Source organism: Linepithema humile, chromosome 4 (genome assembly GCF_040581485.1).
Source record: "Linepithema humile isolate Giens D197 chromosome 4, Lhum_UNIL_v1.0, whole genome shotgun sequence".
In the NCBI taxonomy this organism is placed as follows: domain Eukaryota; kingdom Metazoa; phylum Arthropoda; class Insecta; order Hymenoptera; family Formicidae; genus Linepithema; species Linepithema humile.
This window is the reverse complement of record NC_090131.1, coordinates 1,016,849-1,039,337: the sequence shown is the minus strand read 5'-3', so window position 1 is coordinate 1,039,337 and position 22,489 is coordinate 1,016,849. Positions and strand designations below refer to the sequence as shown.

Here is a 22,489-nt window from a genome sequence, read left to right as displayed (position 1 = left end):
ATTATTAGCGAGAATAACTTATTTTTTTCTTCGTCATTTCCTGTGCATAAAACTTCGGTACATTTGTTACGCAAGTACATGACAAGTGGTGAATTCTTTAATTAAGTTAGTCTTTGTCAAATTTTTTATTTTTTATATATTTTTCTTGTTTTTCTTTATGTTATTTCTCGATTCAATGTATGATATCACAAGTTAAGTCGAATTTAATTAACAAAGATAGCTCATTTAGAAATATATATTTAAAATACATATAAAACAAATTTTTTCTAGAAGCTAATTTAAAAAATTACTTTTTAAAATTTATTGTTATTTATTAAAGCATATATAAGAAAAAGTGTTTTGTTAATTTGATAATTTAAAATCTATGACAAGCTTAAATACATTACTGAGATTATTGTTGTTAACGGTTGCTCGTTAACAGGGATGACAAAAAAACAACTGTGACTTGAATATTTAGTTATGTAATATTAGCAAGAATAATTTAAAAATCTACATACAATTTATCGGGTTGCGATAGATTTAAAGTCTTTTATACTTTGATTATAATTAATAATTAATGTCAGTTTGTTTACTCATATTTTTTATATTTGCATTTTCTTTGTCTCATACATGAATTTTCTTTAATTATCACATATACATGAATTGTTTATTTAAAACCAGTCTGATCAAAATTTGATCGTAATTTGCGTTTTGCAAATCACTTGTTTTATATTTTCAAATGTTGCATATATTCCCACCTATAGCATACTCTTAAAAGTAAAAGATATTACAAAAGAACGAAAGATTTAAAAAATTAAGCTAAAATAAATCCAGAATATATTTATAATCAATATATAAATAGATAACACATTTCATAAATTCTTAAAATGAATGGACTAAGACATATACGTACATAGATTTTGTCTGTACACAATAGGAACTCAAAAAATATATGTATATACACACACACACATATATATATATCGAAAAATATATATCTTATAAAAGGCACCATAAATATCAGGAATGCAATCTATTCAAGCTAAAAAATTAGACGACATGACATTTCAAAGTATTGGAGAAAATAGAAAGTACAAAATTAAATATAAAGATATATCTTATTATTATTTAACTATATTAAACAATATAAGTGAAACGAATAGAGATTTTATGTGTATCAAAAATAAATTTGTTATATTGTAATAAATTATATTACAATAATATATTTGTTAGTTAAAATTTCTTGTTTATTGTATAATATATACGAAATAGGAGAAAAATTTGTTCGTAAGATTATCTTAGCACAGTTTGATGATTTTATTTCATTCCTGATTTTTCAGTCAACGATTTTGATTTAAATAAAAGTCGCTAAAATAAAGAAATTTTAAATATTATTTTGTGGCTAATAGTACAAATAAAAGCATTTTAAAAATGTATAAGTTTATCGAAGGATGTACAACAGAGTTTAATTTTTTCACGCATAATTAATACTTTGTTTCTATGGTCAATAGTCTTTTAATAGTATATAAATTTTCATTACGATTGTAACAAACAACTATATACGTATTTTATAAACAACTATATACATATTTTAGAAATAGTGGACTCTTATATTAGGAACAATAAATTCTCGATTGTGTGATTTTGTAATTAATTTTTATGAATTATGTCTTTATCATGGTATATAAACGTATTAATATTTCAACAAACTTTACAATAATAAATAAGCAGTTAATAAATAAATATTAATTTTCCTGCAATAAAGTTGAATAGTCCGGTTTTTATAATAGCTTATTTACTCCGCGATTAATTACGCATTATAAAATCGAGTATCGAAAGTGCCAACTGTCCTTTTGTTTGTCGACGTATTATCTTGTGATTAAGATATCTTTAACTTTAATCGTTATAATATATAAATATTTTCCAGTGGTACAATATTCTACATGAAACTTAAACTTATAGACTCCAAAATCTTTTTACTTACTTCTATATTTACCTATATGACGCATAATAAAGAAATACTATTTCTCGCTGTATTTTTTGATTCGAGAGAATTTACTAGTAAAACGCTTTCATGATAAGACATCGACTCAATTTTCCTGATTGGCCATCATATCTAACTCTTCTTTATCCTCTTTCGAGATGTCGACATCTCCGTAACCCCAAATGTGACTTCCGTCACCGTAGCGAAGCGCTCTGCGACGGATCATCATCGGCGAAACATACTTCCGATCGTAAACCCAGCCGATCCGCGCGAACGCATCGATGAAGGCGGTGCTTAAATTGAAAGAGTAATCGCCCAACTCGCTGGTCTTGTAGTCCCACGGGAATACATGATGATAATTGTGATATCCCTCACCGAGAGCCGCGATCGACACCGCGAAGTTCTCCACCGGCGAGATGTTCCTACAGGCGAATCGTGATTAAAAGACTGTCATTTAAATGAGACGAATTTATCTCGCGTAGGAAATTTATCGGTAGATAAATAAAATTAAAGAATGAGGAATAAAATAAAATCAATAAACTGTGCTAAGATAATCTCGACAATAAATTATTTTTGAATTTTGCATATATTATGCAATAAATAATGAAATTTTAGTCTATTCTCGATTATTTTGATACAAGTGATGATTTTTGATAGTTTCTCGATTCAATACATACTTATCGTAGGGTTTCTGTCCCCACGAGTGTGCCACGCTGTTAACGCAGAAAGCTATGTTTAAGTTTATGCCAAAGCGGAGGTTGAAGTTTACCCAGAACGAAACCCACAACGACTCCGACCAATAATACCAAGGAACGAACACCGGCAGTCCTATGGTCAGAAGCGCAAATAGAGGTATATACAACCTGCAATTAAATTAGACGATATTAAATCGATTAGAACTAAAAAACAATATAAAAGAAACGATAAAAATGCTATTTCTAATGTATACATTTTTTCTTATATATATATTTTTGTGTCGCTACTACAAGCGATATGATTGAACAAAGTCGCTTGCCTTTTCTGCCACATAACTATAGGATCAGCTTCCAAGTCGCTCATGTCGACGGCGTTGCGCTTGGCAACGACGTCGGGATGAGGCGTCGTAAAAAGCCACCCCACGTGTGCGAAGAAGAAACCTCTTCTCACGTCATGGGGGTCCGCGTCGGTTTCGCTGTATTTGTGATGTACTCTGTGATCCAATGCCCACGTATATACGTCTTTCTATACAAGAAGAATATTGTTAAAATCCTTATTAAAAATGCAGTGGTTCTTTCACACGTTTGTGACGACATATTTTATACATCATGCACAAACATAATTTTTGACGCGAGTTACGTACATCGCGTGATAACGATGATGATGTACTTGTGCTGTTATCACGATAATAATGAAAAGTTAGTATTGTGTAAAAATTCGAATTATTACGTAAGGATATACATACTTGTCCCGTAATCGTGAATAGGAAGATTAGAAGCAGACGCAGAGGCCATTTCGCTTTGTACGATTTATGCGACCATAATCTGTGAACGCCAGCCGTAATGCCGAATCCGGATATATAAATTGTTATGAACACTGTAATCATAAAAGCATAAAACCATCAAAACACTCACTTAGCAGCATACATTTGAATGTTTAAAATCTAAGTATTGTAGTCCATTTGCTAGATTGGATTTTGCAATTTGATTGAAAGTCTGAAGTATTAAATCTATTTTCTACTTTATCGGATTTAAATACTAATAATATTTTTTACACATTTAACATTGATTCTTGTAGAGATAAATAATTTTCAAAACTCGCAGAAAAGTAATGAGAGTTGTGAATTATGTGAGTAACTAGTAGCTAAGCTAATCAACTCGTAATGGTTATTTTTTCTCTACATTTTTTAGTTGCAACGAATGAGACGTGATATTCGCGGAACACGTTCACCGCGAATGCAGAAATCCGAGACGCGATATCGTTATTGCGGTTTACTCTTCCGTTTTATGCTGGCAGGTTCAAGCCATACGAGTGCCGGCTCTATACGCCAATCAAACGTAAGTGTGCGCGTTTGTGTAATCGTATTACCATTATCGCTTTTCTCATAAATACTTTTGCCATACACACGTTATCCTCCCATTCATTTTCTACAACCAATGCCGATCCATGAACCGATCTGTAAGTTGTAATCAGCTGTGTATGACGTGAATTTATTTAAGGCGCCTGGCATCTTGGCAAATGCACACGCACAACGCTTAGTTAGTGCCGGCTTTTATGACCGCGTCAACAAGCGCAAACTACGGTACTTCTGATATGTACATTTGTAAAATAAACTTGGTGAATTAACACGGCGATAGCGACAAAGATATTGCAAAATTATGATAAGGAATATAAAGAAATTAGTGTATAAAAGATGAGGTACTTAAGCTTAAATTATATTTTCCTTTAAACTTAAGCCTTAAGCTTAATCCTTTTAATATAAATTTTTTTAGTTTATTAAAAAGTCAAAGTCTGCTCGTCTATTGCACGCGAATTCGTAGTAAATTGCATTTAAAAACTAATAGGTTTTTGTCGGTGTAAAATCTAGTCGAGTGTTACGGCGCCAGAATAGCAGATATTGTTGCAAATGATCACCGACCTACATTTTTACGTCATCATTATTACCGGCTATCTGATGTTTACTATTTTTTACTTTTAACATTTTCATATTTCTACGATAATAAAGAAAGAAATCGTAGCATTGATTTATTTATCAAATGTAAATTTGAAGTTCTGGGGTTATCATAATTAAATTATGATTAAAAAATGAAAGTTATTCTTGCGTCAAATTTAAACTATTTTTATTATATAATTTATTATATATTTTTATTATATAAAATTATCAGCGAAATTAAAGACAAAAACTAGAACGCGAGATACAACAATCTGTATAGATAAAATAATGTTAGTCATTGTTTAATTAATATTACGATACGAAGCAGTTTTTCTGTATTACTAGTGAACTCTAATGATTTATCTAGATTGTAAATTCAGATATACCTTTTTTTTGCTGTTTTATGTGTCAATTAGGTTTTTATTTTGATAAAAACTTAAAATTAATATTTAGAGCAGCGCGATAAGAAGATTATATGTATCTGGTGTCCCAAATATTCAAAACGCAAAAGCGTAACTCATTAAAGTTGGTAAAAAAAATATCTCCGTTAAAATTATAAAAATGTAGCAGAAATTGAGGATAAAAAATATTATTCTTATATAGAGAGCAAGTCAATACTCGTATTAAAATGTTGAAATTTATAAAATTGCAAGTAAATTTGAGGATAGTACATAGATCGATTATGAACCAAGGAGATTTGCCTTACCCCACAGTGTTGTGAGTAGCTTTGCCTGCGTGAACACCAAATAGAGACCGTAGAGACCACCGGCGTGTATAAAGATTTGCGCGCCGAGATCCAACCACTTGATCCTTGGCACGTATTCAACCTTGACCTCGGTCGACTCGTCCTTTCGTACTGTCTGTTGCTCCTTCGCGCTTATCGATCCGCCATTTACGATCCGGTTGCTCTTCAGTGTATTGTTCATTTCGGTCGTGGTTGCCGATGATATCCTGTTCTCGTTCGGCGACATCTTTGATAAAGGATGGTGTTTCTTGTGTCTTCTAAGCACGTTTGGAGACCATCTGCCGAACACTCAAATGCCGTCGTCGATCTTCCACGGATTGACCTAATCAATGCTCTGCATGTCAATCAACTTTCCCAAGGTTGGCCAATGCGCGTGACGCACTTTATCGATTGCGAAAAATCGATATGAGCGAGTTCCGATCGAAATTTCAGATTGATTTTGCGACAGAATATTAATGATGGCAGCTATAAAACAAAAGAATTGTTAGTCAATATTTTTTTCTCAACAATGTTCTGATGGCCTAAAACAATTTCAAATTCATCATACAAATAAAAAATTTACATCGAGATTTGTAGGACTTTCTATACACTTATGTAATTTTTCGATGATTCGTTTCTGGAATAAAAGTCAGTGCAATAGAAGTCAGACAAATATTTAAGAATACACATTCTAGCACATTACATATTGATCGCTGATAATGCCACCTGATTCGCACGTTGTGATAAGATTACTCACAGTTCCAAGTATTCATAAAAGCTTGTTATTAAAAGAATTGTCTATTCTAGAAATATTTTTTATCGCGTTTGATTCCTTAAACTGATTCAGCATATTTATCTTGTATCTAACTTCAGCTTTGCACATTAGTGCAAATTAACATTCAATAAACATCGATCTTCAACTATTGTTAAAATTAGATTATCTTTTTGCAGAGCATCTCGTATAGTTTAGTGTCATTTTTAATAATCAACTGACTTTGGTGACTAGTGTATTTTCTAACTCAATTTTACGCGAAGTCATACAAATTTATGCGAATTATGGCAAGGCTGCGTCTCGTTAACACGTTACGTATATCGCGGCATGTATGTAAATCAACCGAGCATGACTGCAGGAACATTTTCCATGCTGCTAAATATGTTGTTACTTGATAGATTAACTTCTCATTACATCTAGAATTTTTATATAATCAAAGCATAGTTTAATGGCGACAAAATTCAGGCATGCAAATTACATTCAAAGAGGCAATGAAGACAACTTTATTATTTTATCAATAATAATATACATGACGATATTGCATAGTAAAAATTTTTATTGCGAAAGCAAAATTGTATAACCGCACAAAAAGTTAAAACCTGTACTAACGCGCTAAATGAGAAACCGCCGGGAACTCTTGACATACTAATTTGCAAAAAACGATAATACTGCAGCAAAAAATTTCTAATGTTTAAAACGCAAGAATTCTGTACACATTATGCAGGCACAGGATATAAAGAATCTAATTGATAATAATTGTTATATAAAATTATTTAGTAACATTTTTATCACCACACATTTTCTTTTCTAGGTTTTGCAAATTGCGATTATTGCTCGGTCGATCATAGGTTATAGGCACTAAACGCTTTTACTAAATATTTTATTTAATTTATTAAAATGAAAAAATATATTATATGTTGCAGGCATTAGCAAACTAGTTTACTATTTATTATTTTATATTAATATTTAATTGATAATTAATAATTGTCAAAATTATATTAGACAATTATTATAAAATTTATTTGAGCATTTAAGGAAAAAGTGCCTCCTTTTTTGCACATTTCCTATTTTTTTCTCGAACCATCTCTTTGTAAATTTGGAATTCGATCAATTGGCGTATAGCAGCTTGTACCCAATATTCGGATACATTTGCAAGAGTATCCTTATCACAACAACGCGTTATGTGACACGAGTTTGAAATCTTCTAAGTCGACTGATCGTATTCCACGCTGAAAATACAAAAGCTAAGCAAAACGTAATAAAATTTACATTTCATAATGATGATTAGCAATGATTTTTGTTTTACTTTGCATTATAATAACATGTATCTACATGTTGGTAATTTATTGAACATCAATTTGTAATTTCTTATTTATATATTGTATTTATATAAGTTGTATATATATATATATATAAAATATTATTTATTATCAAATTAATTTATTATTGAATCAATCATACTATTTTATTAACTTATTAAACTTATTAATTTCTATTCTCTTGTCATATATAATTGATCTATATAATTAACTCTAAATTTAAATTCAGATGTTTTGATAAAGTTTAAAGTTCAATGATTAGCTGAATAATAATAATAATATTTTTATTTATATTTTACTTAAAAATTGCCGCTTAATCACACACTTCATGCATTAATACGTACTGTCACGCACAGTCAACTTTCTTATGTAAATCTAAGCTATAATCCATTTGCCTTATCAGATTTTGCTCAGTTTATGTGTGTATAATAATAAATGAGTTGATCTTTTGTGTTCCACATTATTCCACATAAGTCAGAAATATTTGTTTGCGAAAAAATATTATCTTGACAAGTTCAGGTATTTTACCATCGGCTTAATTATAATATGTTGGTGGACGTAAGGCGCCGGACCGGCCCCATTACGAGGCGCTTTGGGTTCATTCAGAATCTAAAGGTCAATTCACATCGTGTTGTCGTGGACTTTAGAACTTTGACACATTTGCGTAATAAATACGTGCTTATATATACATTGTGATTGATAAAAATAATTTTATCAAAGTATTTTCCGGTTCATAACTATCATAGTCACTTTCTGATTCTTTACACTGCCACATTGTTCTTGATACGTTAGATAGGCTCAATAAAGATTCTTAAGTTTTTTTGTTTGCGATACATACACTACGTTGTGAAAAATTAAAATCAGCTATAATATTTAATGAAAAACTCGTCGAGTTTTGTACATAGTAATCGCAAGGACATTACATGCGCATTCAGTGATCTTATATGTGTGAACGGGGTATATAAAAGAATGCGTGGGTTTCACATTGACGCCGCGCTCTAACAAATTACGACATGTCCATCTTTGCGCTTCTTTGATGATGTAATACGTCGTAAAATGTGAGTATCTTCTCTCTTCGGCAAGCTCGCTTATTTTTCATTTTTCGATTTTTTGTGTCCACATACAAAACTCGTATGAATAAATGTGTATCTATGAAATAATAAACAGACAAACAATACACGTCTGCAATTACGAAAGCCATCTAAACCACATATTTTTAAACAATTATATTATAAATTAAAATATAATTTTTTATTGCTGCAAATATTTCTTTTTTATTTCAATTTTTTCTGCAAAGATAAAATTTATAAATAATTTATACACTCACAATTTATTATGATGTGCATGTATATAAAATAATAATAATAATAATTAATATATTAATTTTGAATAAATTTTTCTACTTGTAAAATGTTCGGACTGATTGTCTAATTACTGGGCTGATAAAATTTTTACGAAATATTTAATAGAATATAGATTTGGAATAAGACGCAACACACGAACACATAAATACGTAATAATATACAATACAATGCGACAGATATCAAATACGCGATATTCAACACGACTTATTATTTAATTGCAAAAAACGGTCCGCGAGATTTAGCAACATGTCGAATCATGCGATATTCTCTCGTAGACAATTGCGAACAAACGTGTCACGTACGATCAATATTTCTTCGCTCGCATATGCGCCGGTTTGGAATATCTCACTTTCAATCTTTGACAATGATGAACATCGTACATATGTACGCATACATTCTGTCGCGACGTTTTATTCTCCCCTACTAACCTCCCCCTTTGTTACAATTATGTTATTTGCTTACCTCATTTAATTGTTTGCGAGCTATTCTTGCAACGCCGATCGTCACTCGGGTCAGTTTTACTTCAGTGGCGTTCTTCGAATTATTAACTTAAATGATTTAAAACTAATTATTGATTTTAACAAATGCAAAAGTGTTAAAGATATTCACTGCACAAATAATTCTTAAAAATCATTGCGAAATGATTACATTTTACTTATCATTTTAACGTTATACTTTAATATTGAAAAATATACGTTTGTGCTGCACACCCGTTATATCGTCGCCAATAAGAGAGATGCGTCGTCAGTGGCGCCATGGATCCTAAGTATAGGGGATAGATTTGAGGTTGTTTCATCAATGGATAGAAGTCGTTCACATTCCTTCATTCCGATATTACTTTGTAGAATAGTATTCATTTCTTCTGAACGGATAGTGATAAGCCGTCTCGATCAGCGGTTACAAATTAAAACATAATTTCTTAATTTCTTTATTACAGCACGTTGCACAATTTAGTATAAAAATTATTTGAATTTTCAGAAACACCGATTATATTGATTTAACACAATTTATTGAAGCCGGTTTACTTGCTTTTAGCCAGATTTTATAATTTTACACTTCATAAATTAAGGAATACATCGACTAAGTGAAATGAAAACGATTATTAATTGCGTGCGTCGTTCGCATTATCACTCGCAAGTTAAAAATCTTCAATAATCGATTCTACGGATTTCTTATCGTAAGATTGCAAACTGCCTCTCGAAATATAGCACCGTGATTCAACGCACCTGTGCCTACAAAACTCTTAGATAAGAAAAATCTTATCGAGCGATAGCGAAGGAGTTGATAGTTGCAACGACGGTATAGATTGATCACGCAAGCATCGATCTCCCTGTCTCGTGAATGAATTGATCGCAGAATGAATCACTACGGGAATTGAACGACATTATAATCGACGTGACTCACTGCATCGCCGTCAAAGAAACAGCAGCGTAATTCACTACTACGTAATTACACGATTTGCTATAGTTCTTTAAAAAATACTCCCAAGATTAACTGCGCCGTACTTTTATGACTTTTTTTATGAAATAATATTATAAAAGATTGTAAAATTTTTTACTCTAATTAAACAATTGCTGTTACTTTGGGGTGACGACGTTTGTGTCTCTATTTCTCAACAGTTTCTTATTTCCGTGCGTGCGAGGCGAAGCACGTATTTTTGTCCAATGAGCTATATATATGTATATCATGAAGTTCACCGCAATAGTAGACGCGAGTATTTGTTGAAGAACTGCAATAACGTGGGTTAATTTCCGGAGCAACAATTTTGCTGGAAGTTTATTGCGAAAAACCACTGATGTGATACACAAGGATGTGTCATCGGCTCAAAGATATTTTTTATATATTCGTAATCTCACGCGCTCGCGTTATTTCGCAGTGGTTGTAACTGGTTGTGAGATAACTTATCAATAGTTTGGAAATTATGCGCAAGTTGATAAATAAAAATGTTGCACAATTTTCGTGATTAAACTCCAGACAAATTAATTTAATGCGGTGGACGAGCAGACAAATTACCAAAATTACACCTTAGGCAGTGAAAACTAATTGAATGTAATCTTCCAGGACTATGACCGATCCCTTGATAAATTTTGATCAGCTTCCCCGGTGAGACAATCATTAACTTCAAAATTGGTAGCTATAATTAAGTAATGGAAGACAGCGTAATTATCTTACGCTGTAGCAATTATCTTACGCTGTAAAGATAGCACGATTATTTACATTGTTATTTTTCGTGAAAATTAAGATTTTAACAAAGTTTTTTTAAAGTTTTTTAAATTGAATGAAACAAAAGACACTGTGTATATGTATAGCAGATAATAACACCGAAACTTCTTTGCTTTATTTTATTATGTTTCAAATAATATTTTTATGTATAATTACGAACGATACAAAGTATCGAGACTAAGTAGAGTATTTGAAATTAAATGAAAACATAACGCTAAAAACCGGATGAGAAAAGCAATTTTAGGATTATAAATTTGATTAGAAAATATCTATTACACTCGTGATCGATTACGATTTGTAATTGATTCTCCTAACGTTATTATGCTCTAGTCATCGCAATGATTAAATAACGGAATTCACGTACTCAATTAAAGTCGAAGGATAAAAATAGTGATGATTACTGTCAATGTAGCATGTAGGTAGTATAAATTATCCGACTAAGTAAGAACTATCCGACGTGATATGACAACCGAGAAAGCGACGACGAAACAAAAAGGGACAAACACACAGATGTGTTATTATTCCGCATTTGTTTTGAATCATTTATCTTATTGAATGTTAAATGATTATTTAAATTGAGACGCCTAACTGCGCTATGCGTATTGATGATTAAAGTCAACGGCAAAGAACGCCAATTGATCGGGTCATTCAGTTTATCTGTATGGTGTGCTCTGAACGTGCTTCTGTTATGTCGAAAAGATTCAACGTATGAAACATTGAACTAAAAAACAAAACGATAAACGGTATATATAATTCTCTTATCACGCGGAAGCTTATTGTTAGTAAAATTATAAGATACTCGGGTAAATGTCCCTCGTATTCTTTAGACGCATGAGAAAAAATATATTAACGTTCAATATACTCGTACTTTAATAGATTCTGTCTATTTAATTTGTTCTAACATGTGAACGAATTTAAATACTGGACAGTAAGTGCTGGATTCGGCTAACGCGGTAATTAAACTTTCAAAGGTAATTAAACGCGCATGCATTACTATTCTCGTGTTAGAGTGCATTAAGACAGAAGTTATAAATTATCGTGGAATCGTGGAAAGTCCTGTCCTACTCTTTCCAATAATAGTGCCGCGATCAATAAGTGAGAAAAGTATTGTTGCTAAAGGCACGCGCCGTTTCGCGACTACAGGAATTAGGAACTTATTTTACGATTCGTAAAACGATTTAATTCATCTGTTCCAAGTGTCGTCTTGGTCTCATTTATGCCCGGTGTTTAACCAGAATTTATAGTTCACGGTCGAATCGTTCTTTATCCTGTCCGTTCTCGTTACCGAGAACTTTTTAGCATTGTCCCCGCAGTCTCTCGCTGCTGACATCAGCATACATGATAAAAAAGATAGAGAGATAAATCATAGAAACACAATATCCAGTAAATGTAATTCAAAAGAATTTTTTTTCTATTTTTAAAACGACTTGTGATCTTAATACTTTGACAGTCGCACGTTTCACGCAATACTTTTACCTGTCGTACAGTATTTCTCATTTAGAAGTCACGTCTACCTGATAATTGTTGACTAGCAAAATCACGTATCTACATGATCGTACAACGGCCATTCAAAATATTATGTAATTATATATTTCAACTTGTCACATATTTTACATATTTATCTAATAATATATAAATATGTAAATTTAAGTATTTTGTCTTTGAAATTTTCATAAAAAATTCATGAAGTGTTGTCATACATGTTAAAAAAAGTAAAACTGTCTAGGATTATCTAGGGTTAACAATGGTGCGTTATTTGAAAGCGTAGAAAAGTGTGTGCATTCATGCAATGAATTTCGTATTCAAATCCACGCCCAGCGTTACGTGTGTTATACAAGATCTGTACGTGACAAGCGAGTGCCTGTCACGGTTAAAAAAACGCCTCAAAGTCGATAACGATGAATCATAAGAAACGCACATAGAACAGCACATATCGGGAAAAAATCGACTTGAATTTTATTTCCTATTAATAGAATTGTCAGAGAATAATAGAAGCAAAGAATTTTTTTTATCTAACATTTATCAATAAATTTCAATTTACAAAATATACAGGGTGTTTTATAATGTTCGTGCCAACGCTCGTGTGCGGGTAGAGTGCGGTAAATTGAATAAAAAAGTCCTTTACTGATTTGCAATTTTTGCAATAATAATTGAGATATTAATTAAAAAGGATTAATGAATAATCGCGCGTTGCGCGTGGGCTGTACGCTCTAGGCGTGACAGCAACAAAGATCGCACGGCAACGAAAAATAACAACGCGTATTACTCCCGCTCTCGCCACGCGTTATTATTTTTTCTTACCGTGCGATCCTCGTTGCTGTCACGCCTAGAGCGTACAGCCCACGGTCTAACCATAATATGTATATAATATATATATATATATATATATATATGTGTATAAGTATAATAATATACCATACTGAGACGTATATTTAACGATGAATAAATGGCAAAAAACTATTGTTTTAATTAATGAAAAAAATATCGAGGGCATTAAGAATAAATAGACGTTGCAACAAGCGCGAATTTTAAAGTGATAATTTTTTTATCATTGCTACATGATAGAACATAAAAAATTCAACGTATTACTAATTCATCTTGCATGTTTTTACGTGTCAACATCTTCCTTCTTGCTATGTAATCTCATTTATCTTGCCATTTATTAATCATTAAATATACGTCTCACAATTAATGAAAATTCAGATAACTTATCATTTTATCATTAATTTTCTTGATCACAGTTAAAGTCTGTATTAGCAAAAATCTGTAGAAATTATACAGTTAGTATTTAAAGAATAAGAAGCACGCGTATGTTTTTTCATCCGCGCTTCGTAATAACGTAACTATCGTTGAACTGATCACTTTCTATTATTTGTTATATCAAATATGAATTTTATCTTTCGGAAAAAGACGATCAATAAGTTCAATTAACTTAATAGATATTATAACTGATATAAAATTATTTTAGTTTATTTTATCTGGAGATGTATGTATGAGTCCTCTTCAGAAATGTAAAAATGCAATTATTCTAAATAGAAAATCTAAATGTGTTGAATCTGAAGACGATCAACATGATATAAATAAGCGACATATATGCAATTTAAAAGATTACTCTGGAGCCAATTCTGAGATTCGAGGTCACACGACACATTATATAGGCATATGCACGTCGGCTTCCAGACATACCTGTACTCTACACTTACATGAGGCGGAGGTAACGGTGAAGAAATATACAAGCGATTGCGTGCGTCAGATATGTGGGAACACAGTGTTTTTGACGCTTGGTAAAAACGTGCCGTTAGAAATTACATAATGCAAAATATTAAAGAATTCACATAAATTATGAAACAATTTAAAAATATCTATCTTACCGAAAGTAGAAAGCTCAAAGATTGTACATCGACATCAATTACGTTAAAATAATTTAACTAATTTTTCTTTTTCCGTATCTTTAGTCTAAATTGACAACCCACACACGAGTATGATTGATTGTCTGTCTTTCTTTATAAAGACGAAAAGTTGTTTAAGCTCACTTCCCTTTAATTAATTACTTACTGCGATTAATGTGGTACAAAAAGAAAGTTAAACATAGCAATTATCTAGAATTATCCGTAAATATTACAACGATCGCCAAGGTGTTCAATATTGCGCGTAAGTCTCGGTCTGTTATAACGAATGATTTGCGCGGTTAACACGTTTTCCGTGCCACGTGTGGCCCACGCTGAACTTTCCATTCAGGCCGTTTAATATTTTGAGTACAAACAAACACATTATCACAAAACATTTTATAACTTATTTCTTTTGATCTACACTGCATTTTGTAAAATATCTTTTTATTTTGATGATAATATCATTTTGATGATACATTTTTCAATTTTAAATTTATTATAATATATACGTTTTGAGCTCAAATAATAAATGCACCAGCGTGGACCATCGGTTGACCTGATTGGAAAGTCACGCAAAAACGGCTTGGAACGTATTATATGCTCAGTATTTGCTTATTACGTGATTTCGAATGTCCCAGAGAACGTCTCTGTTCTCTTGTTTACGCTGTGTCTACCTCGAGGATTATTAGATATTATCTCTAACACTGCCGTCAATCATGTATATATACTTGCTGATAATTATTCGGTAATTCCTGCAAACTATTACACACACGGTGCGTGTTATGTCGAAAATAGGTTACACGGCGAAATAAAAATGAATTTAATTGGTGCCCGACCTCGTGGCCCTGATCTCGCAAATCACGTTTTTAATTTATCCTTGGCTATAACTAACATAAGTAGCATTAGCTTGCAGAATATAATCTAACTATAAAAGAAAAAACGCTATCTATTGAAAACGAATTCTTTCTGGATGAAAGAGAAATCAGATGAAACCAAAAAAAATACATGTAACATAACTTTTTTTTTTTACATAAAGTATTAATATTTGTTTAATTAATAATTGATAATAATCGATGGAAAATTATCTTTTAAAATGACAAATATAGTCAGTGCTGATTCATAAAAATTGTTTATCAAATTTTTTTCAAATTTTAGCAATTATACTCCTTTTCAAATCAATATTTTAACATAATACAATTTTATCACGATGATACTCTGATAAGACTGATTAGAAACGTATCACGCCGACATTATCAGCATATTCCAACGATAAAGCATTTTGTCAGGTGTATCATAATCTTAACTGTACTTTATACACTCTCTAATTGTATTCAATTCGAAGTTCCGGAATAGCATACTTACCGCGAGGAATATAACGCGACACCTGGTCTTCTCCGAAGTTGCTCACTATTTAACAGGATATCACGTGGTGATTGTCAGCCTTTCTCTGGTCCCTCCGCGATAACGCTGGCGATAAGGTTCTTGCTTCGGAGATCTTTTTCTAGTTCAGTTAATTTGAATTTGTGATTTAAATGCGCGTAATTAAGTTGTTTTGTTACGCATGTGTGCGTAAATGTCAAAAGACAAGAAAAATTGGTAACAGAAATTCTTCGAGCAGATAATCAATCTTCATAAAGCTTAACTAGAATCTTTCTTTTCTTTTCGTGAAGTGAATTGCTAATTGAGGCCGGGTGTTGATGCTACGACGCGTGCCCAATCAGCTGTTCGGCTTGCGTGACCGGCGTTGCTGATTAAAAGACATCAAATTATTTCCCGCGCGAGATAAATCTCATCCTTTGTCACGCGAAACCCTCGCGATGTAAGAGTAGAAAAAGAGTAGATTATTAAAAAAATTTTTTTTACTTCACTATTATATGTGTGCGTGTTCTTTCACTTGTGGATGTGAAACTTCTAATGCGCTCTCGCGTTGCGACGCGCGCTTTTAAACCGAAGAAAGTCACAGAGTCACACTATCGGTTAATCACCGAGTTTTTATGTTGAAAATCATTGATTTATGATGCAAAATATCTAAGAAAACCTGCAGCCGCTTGCTGATAGGACACGCGCACGGAAACTGAGCGTCGGCGTGACGTGCCGGCTTTCACACGACGACGAACTCCCCCGTTTCGAGCACCGCCGGCATCATCATCGATGCTGGCACAGGATTTCTGTTGTAGTAGATGGCGCTACATGGATCTATAATTGGTGAGATTTGTAATTAAAGAAACTTCTGCTACTATCCCAAAAGAATGCAAAGATAAGTATTTGAATAATAAAGCAAAAAAAAAAAGAGTCAGATTTTCATTATTTTCTATTTTTTAGTGTCGCTAATATGTATAATATACACAGTATTATATTTTAATATCAGAGTTATTCGTATATTACAAATTAATTATAATAAATTAATTATTAAACACTTCTAAATTTTAAAGCAAAATAATTTTAGGAGAATTTTGAAAGTTTATATTTTGGGAGAAAACAAATAGAAGATATGTATAATGGGATTATAAATGCTTAGCTATAAAACGTAGGATTCTATAGTTTGGAAATTAATTTTTCTTGGTGAGACTGTTATGACAATTTTTAAATATATAGCAAAACATTATTTATTTAATTTCAAATAGATTTTAACAGAAATGTAATTTAAGAATTATTAATTAAGAAGAACTTACTTAAAAACTAGCATGAAGAATTCAAATCTTCTTTAATCTTATTTAGAGAAATATAAAATCTAGTGTGTGTTATAAACATAATATTCAATGCAGACTATCTTCGGATAGAAGATTAGTATATGGTAGGAGAATCCGATTATGCGAGCGTGTCGGCTAATGAACCCATATATATTCAATTGAATGGAAAATCGATCCACTCATTTTATTGATACGCGATCGGTGTCATATCAAAATGCATTGCTAGATACAGGTGGAGAGATGATAGTTTCGATCGATATCGCGTATAGGTTCGGCGAACTGTAGGCGTACACCATTGTTCATTATTGTCGATGTTCCACAATGTGACAATTTGACGCACTAAGCGTGACCGACTTTTGTAATAAAATTACATACATCCGACGCACATTCTAACTATATATTTGAATGCTTGAAGCAGAATAAAATTAAGTTTTCTATTTTCTATTAAAATAATTATTATAGAAACAAAAATTAAAAGGTTTGAACAATTAAATAAATCTAAATAAGAAGACTGTGACGATTCAGAAACAAACATGTACACAACATAACAACCACAACACATTGAAAATAACAACAACAATATACCAAAAAAAAAAATGTTTGCAAACATTTCAATCTGTTATCAGAATGTTTTTAATATTAGACATATGAAAATTGTGATTGTTAATCTCCTTATCTTTCTATTTTTAACTTATTACGTATTACATTATTACGTATGCATAATTTCGCTAGTCAGCAGTTATCAACCGACGTGACTTCTAAGTAAAAGATGCTGGCGATAGGCGAAAATATTTGCATAAAACGTACGGTCGTCAAAGTGGTAAAATAGTTACTTTGTTAATTTGATGTTAATAGCTTTCAAAAAATTGGATACAATTTTTGCATTTACATTAATTCCAACTCGTATAAATCGATTACGCTATATAACATATGATAAAATCTTCGTCTGCAATGCTTTCAAGTGCATTGAAAAAACATTTGACACTGATTTTTATTATAATTTATTTAGTTTACAGTAATTAAATATCAAATGCTTTATTTAAACAAGATTCGAAAACAAAAGAGTCGCGCATGATTTCTGTTATCACTTCGCAATAACGTTCGCCGACACGCCGCGCGCGGCAGCACAAATCGAAAAAGTCGTTGTCGTAAATTGCAACTTGCAATTTTTGTTTTAACATCTTTCTAATTTGCAAATTATTGCAGCCAAATTCCCGAATTCATTCACTATCATTATGGTAATGACTATAGGTTTATAACAATTTAATTGTAATTAAAAATTAAATTCAAAAAACAATAGATTAATTTAAAGATATATTTCAATTATAGCTAAATTTGAACTTGATATAAAAATTAAGACCGTCGATTCGATGAAATCCTGCGTTATTACAAAGTCGATAATTTTATTCGGTATTCCACCTAACCATCCAGTAAGTATTACTGATATTTATTTTAGGTAACCGAAAGAGGTAAAGTCTACCAAATGGTTGGAATAACCGACCCTAAAGCGAGATAATTATTTGTTGTGATTGGACAATGCCTTTTGAGAAGACTTACAAGATGGTGACATGATTTTACATATTATACGAGTTTTATCGGCTTGAAATATCGCAGACAGTCTACCTTTTCACTTTCGGCCCTGCGATATGGCCCAACTTCTGACTCGTGCGTTAGAGATTGACGTATGTCAATTGAAGTTATAGCACTGTTAATTACACAGATGTCTATACTAGTACTAGATCGCTAACTTCGTCAAAAGAGCTGAGGCCGGCAGGATTTCCGGTTTCGGCCATGACACCCTACAACAAAATGGCGACAATGCGTGTGTTATGTGTATATCTGTACGTGCGTATGCACATGTGATACCCGGCGTGGTGATACAAATTGATAATATTGTAAAAATTCTTGAAAGATGCCGAGCAGTTGTTGCATTCCAAAATGCAAAAATACCCCGAGTCGAAATTTAGCGTCTCTTTTAATGCTCATACAGCCTATATGAACCTATTTTTACGGAATTAGAACCTAGAACTCCTCTTTTAAAACTTGATCTCCTATAATTTGATGTTGAAATACTACTTTAAACCTATAGAGCCTCACAAAATAGATTGTATTACTGCGAGAACTCCTCCATTAAACCTCGAACTTTTATCTAGTATATATATATATATACTAGATAAATTCGACCTATAAAAGTTATTATAATGTTTAATCATAAAGAAAAATATTTAATTCGTTGCATTTCCAACTTTTATTAATATTGATACCTTTCCGTTTCCTTCTTCAAAATAGTGATATGATATCTGAAAAAGATTCAGCGCAAAAAAATTTTTTTAAATTAATTTTTTTATTAAATGTTAACTATTTTAGATGTACTCGTTAAAATTCAAATAAGAATGAAAAACTATACGAGCAATATGCATAATGTGGTTGTATTTTGATTATTGCTTTATTAAGTGATACAATATTATCAAACGTTTCAGTCTTAATTTGGACCTTTTTCTGTATAAATATTTCTGTCTGAACTTGTTTTAACGCATGTTAACTATACTTAATAATATACTCTTAACTATATGTATTACATATACTTAATAAATAATATTTAATTCAATAAATATTATGTAATGTTTTTAGTATCTTATTTTATATTTAATATCTTAATTTAATATTTTTAATATAATCACAAAGGTATATGGATTTTCAGCACTAGTTTTATGATATTATCAAGAAATTCTAATAATTGCAAAAATCTTCACAATAATAAAAAAAATTACTAACTATATAATTTTAATTGATGATAATTTTTAATAACATAGAATTTTTAAAAATATTAGAAATTAATACTCAATAGTTGAATTTTGATATTATATTTTGATATTATCAAGAAATTTCTAATAATTACAAATTTTCAAAAGATAATAAAATTCAACTAAATGGTATTGATTAATGATATTTTTAAATTGTATGCTATTAAAAATTATCGTTAATCAAAATTATAGTTAGTATTTTTCTTTATTGTGAACATTTGCAATCATTAGAATTTCTTGATAATATCATAAAAGTAGTGCTGGCAAAAAGGAATCTATATATTTTCAGGGTCTAAAGCGGGTCAACGGAGAGTTTTAACTAAACCCTACTTTGAAGCTTTAGCAGGAAAAAAGGAAATTTCGGACATATTGTAGCGCCAAAGTAGGTGCTATTATATACATACGATACAATGCATAACATCTACTTTGACTCTCTTATGCCTACCTCAAAATAAAAGATTAAGGTTCAATATAGGTGCTAAATTTCGACTCGGGACCACAAAAGATGGTTTTCATTTATTTAGGTAAGTAAAATGTATTTATTTATAATTCGAGATTTGTAATATTTGAAGATTATGTTTTAGTTAAAAATGTAAATATTTCAGATTTCCATTGAATCGTCCAGACATTTTAAAAATGTGGATGAATGCCATTGGAAGAGACGGTTTTGAACCCACAAAATATCATTTAATCTGTAGTGCTCATTTCATGCTTGAATATTCCTCTTAACAACCAAAAAAATCAAAATTGAGTTACACAAAATGTTTTACAAAATGGCGGACGTTAAAGATAGACTTTGAGAAATGGGAAAAAATTTGTTTTGTTTAAATTATTGCATTGCTCAAAGGAGTCCACTGCCGGGTACAAAAATGTATGCGTTTTTAAGCTCATTTATTTCCTAACAAATCCATATTTTAAAAATTTTTCTACGACTTTTTTTAAAAAAGTTACAACGTTTTGAAAAAAAATGTTACAAAATGGACTTTTCTTTTGTAAAATTGCAATTCAGAAACAAATTATCGGGGAAAACATTTTAAAAAGGAAATTAAAGTGTAAACTTTAAATCTTAAAACTTTTCTATTTTTCGATGCACGTGAAGGTAGACAGTTGGATTTAAATCTTGTGCGAGTACGTGCGTGTACGTATGCATGCATGTGTCCTGCTCTTGGCGTTACCCAGGATCAACGGTGTGGACGTGGCAGACATCTTATTGCGTGCGCGCGCGCGCGCGCGCGCGTGTGTGTGTGTGTGTGTGCGCGCGCGCGTGCGTTGTGTGTGCGACACGCGTGTGTTTAGTAATGCATATTGCCTCCTCTCGCATTTAGCAATTCTTGTATTCGTTGGGGCATACTGTTAATCAAATTTGTTATTTCTTCCTGTCTCAAATTATTCCATTCCTCTTGCAAAGCATAGCGGAGTGCTGCTAACGATTGAGCATTATGTTTTTGAATTCTGCGTTTCAGTATGTTCCATAAATGCTCTATAGGATTCATATCAGGACTCATGGCAGGCCACACCATTCGTTCAATGTTTATTTCATTAAAAAAATTGGTCACTATTCGTGCGACATGTGGTAAATATAAATTGACGATTATAATATTTTCAAAGTAAAGAGTGAAATTAATTCTTAGTGTTTGAAAATAAGGAAAATTTTAATTTAAAAAATGTAAAAACTACAGCAATTAAAAATGTACAATGCAAGTTGTAAGTAACATTTAAATGTATTTGGATTAATTGTAATTTAACGCATTTGTAATTACTAAATAACATAATTTAAACCGGCGTTTTGCAAAAAATACATGAAATAATTATACACGAAATAATTTCCCCAACTCGTAATATCACTCTTATTCTTTCAAATGCTTCATATAATTTGATCAGCTTGACACCATGAATCAAATTAGAAGTTTTTCTTGTTTTTCTTGTTTAAATATTTGCATGATTTTTGCGTGTCTCGATACTCGGATGTGCTAATAGAAATGTGAAAAAGATGTGATTCATTATATTTTAGTGTAATATGAGAAAGTTTTGTTTGCACATTTTGACAAAAATAAAGAACATTTTTTAGACGCTAAAAATTTAACAATATTCAAATAACTGTAACTCGATAAATAATAATCGTAGACCAAAAATCAGAAAAGTGTTTTAAAGTTTAAAATTTGTACTTTTATGTGCTACAGGCTATTTTTTGAAAATATCTTATTCCAAAAAAAATAATCTAAAAAACACATTGTTTTGTTCTTTGAAATTACGTATTTTTAGCACTCTGCAACAATATTAAATTATCCGATTTTTTTATTTTTAAAGATAATGATATAATTAAACATTAAAAACTTATCAAAATATAACATTTGTTTCATCTCTTTACAATATAAATATATAAAAAAATTATTTTTTTACTATTGTTACGCTCGTCTCGTTATCATTCTAACGCGCATTACCAAGTGCTGAACACACGCTAGCTTTTTATATTTGAGTTCAAACAGGCACAGACATTATTCAGTGTGGATTAATCATATATTTATTCTTGGTTTGAATTTATAATAATATACAACTTATCAAATCAAGAAAAGTTTTCAAGCTATAATTGTGAAAAAACAGTAACATATTAT

The 22,489-nt window shown here is 31.2% G+C and overlaps 1 protein-coding gene and 1 long non-coding RNA gene across 3 annotated transcripts; one reads left to right on the top strand and one right to left on the bottom strand.

Moving 5' to 3' along the window:
• Positions 1-563: 563 nt before the first annotated feature.
• Positions 564-16,519, bottom strand: LOC105668061 (acyl-CoA Delta12-desaturase). 2 transcript variants are annotated; one of them, XM_012360235.2, is made up of 7 exons: positions 16,247-16,519; positions 15,746-15,884; positions 5,299-5,802; positions 3,405-3,535; positions 2,979-3,184; positions 2,641-2,826; positions 564-2,385 (listed from the first exon to the last, which is right to left on the bottom strand). In XM_012360235.2, exons 3-7 carry the CDS (start codon positions 5,561-5,563, stop codon positions 2,070-2,072), a joined length of 1,104 nt encoding a protein of 367 aa, XP_012215658.1. In that variant the 5' UTR covers positions 5,564-5,802; positions 15,746-15,884; positions 16,247-16,519; the 3' UTR covers positions 564-2,069. The 2 variants fall into 2 exon arrangements, with proteins under 2 accessions (XP_012215658.1, XP_067209374.1); XM_067353273.1 differs by lacking the exons at positions 15,746-15,884; positions 16,247-16,519 and adding exons at positions 9,234-9,319; positions 9,482-9,666.
• On the top strand, positions 8,198-22,483 carry LOC136999374 (uncharacterized). The gene is made up of 3 exons (XR_010889747.1): positions 8,198-8,465; positions 18,530-20,401; positions 20,483-22,483. It is a non-coding gene; the product is annotated as an uncharacterized lncRNA (long non-coding RNA).
• Positions 22,484-22,489: the final 6 nt, after the last annotated feature.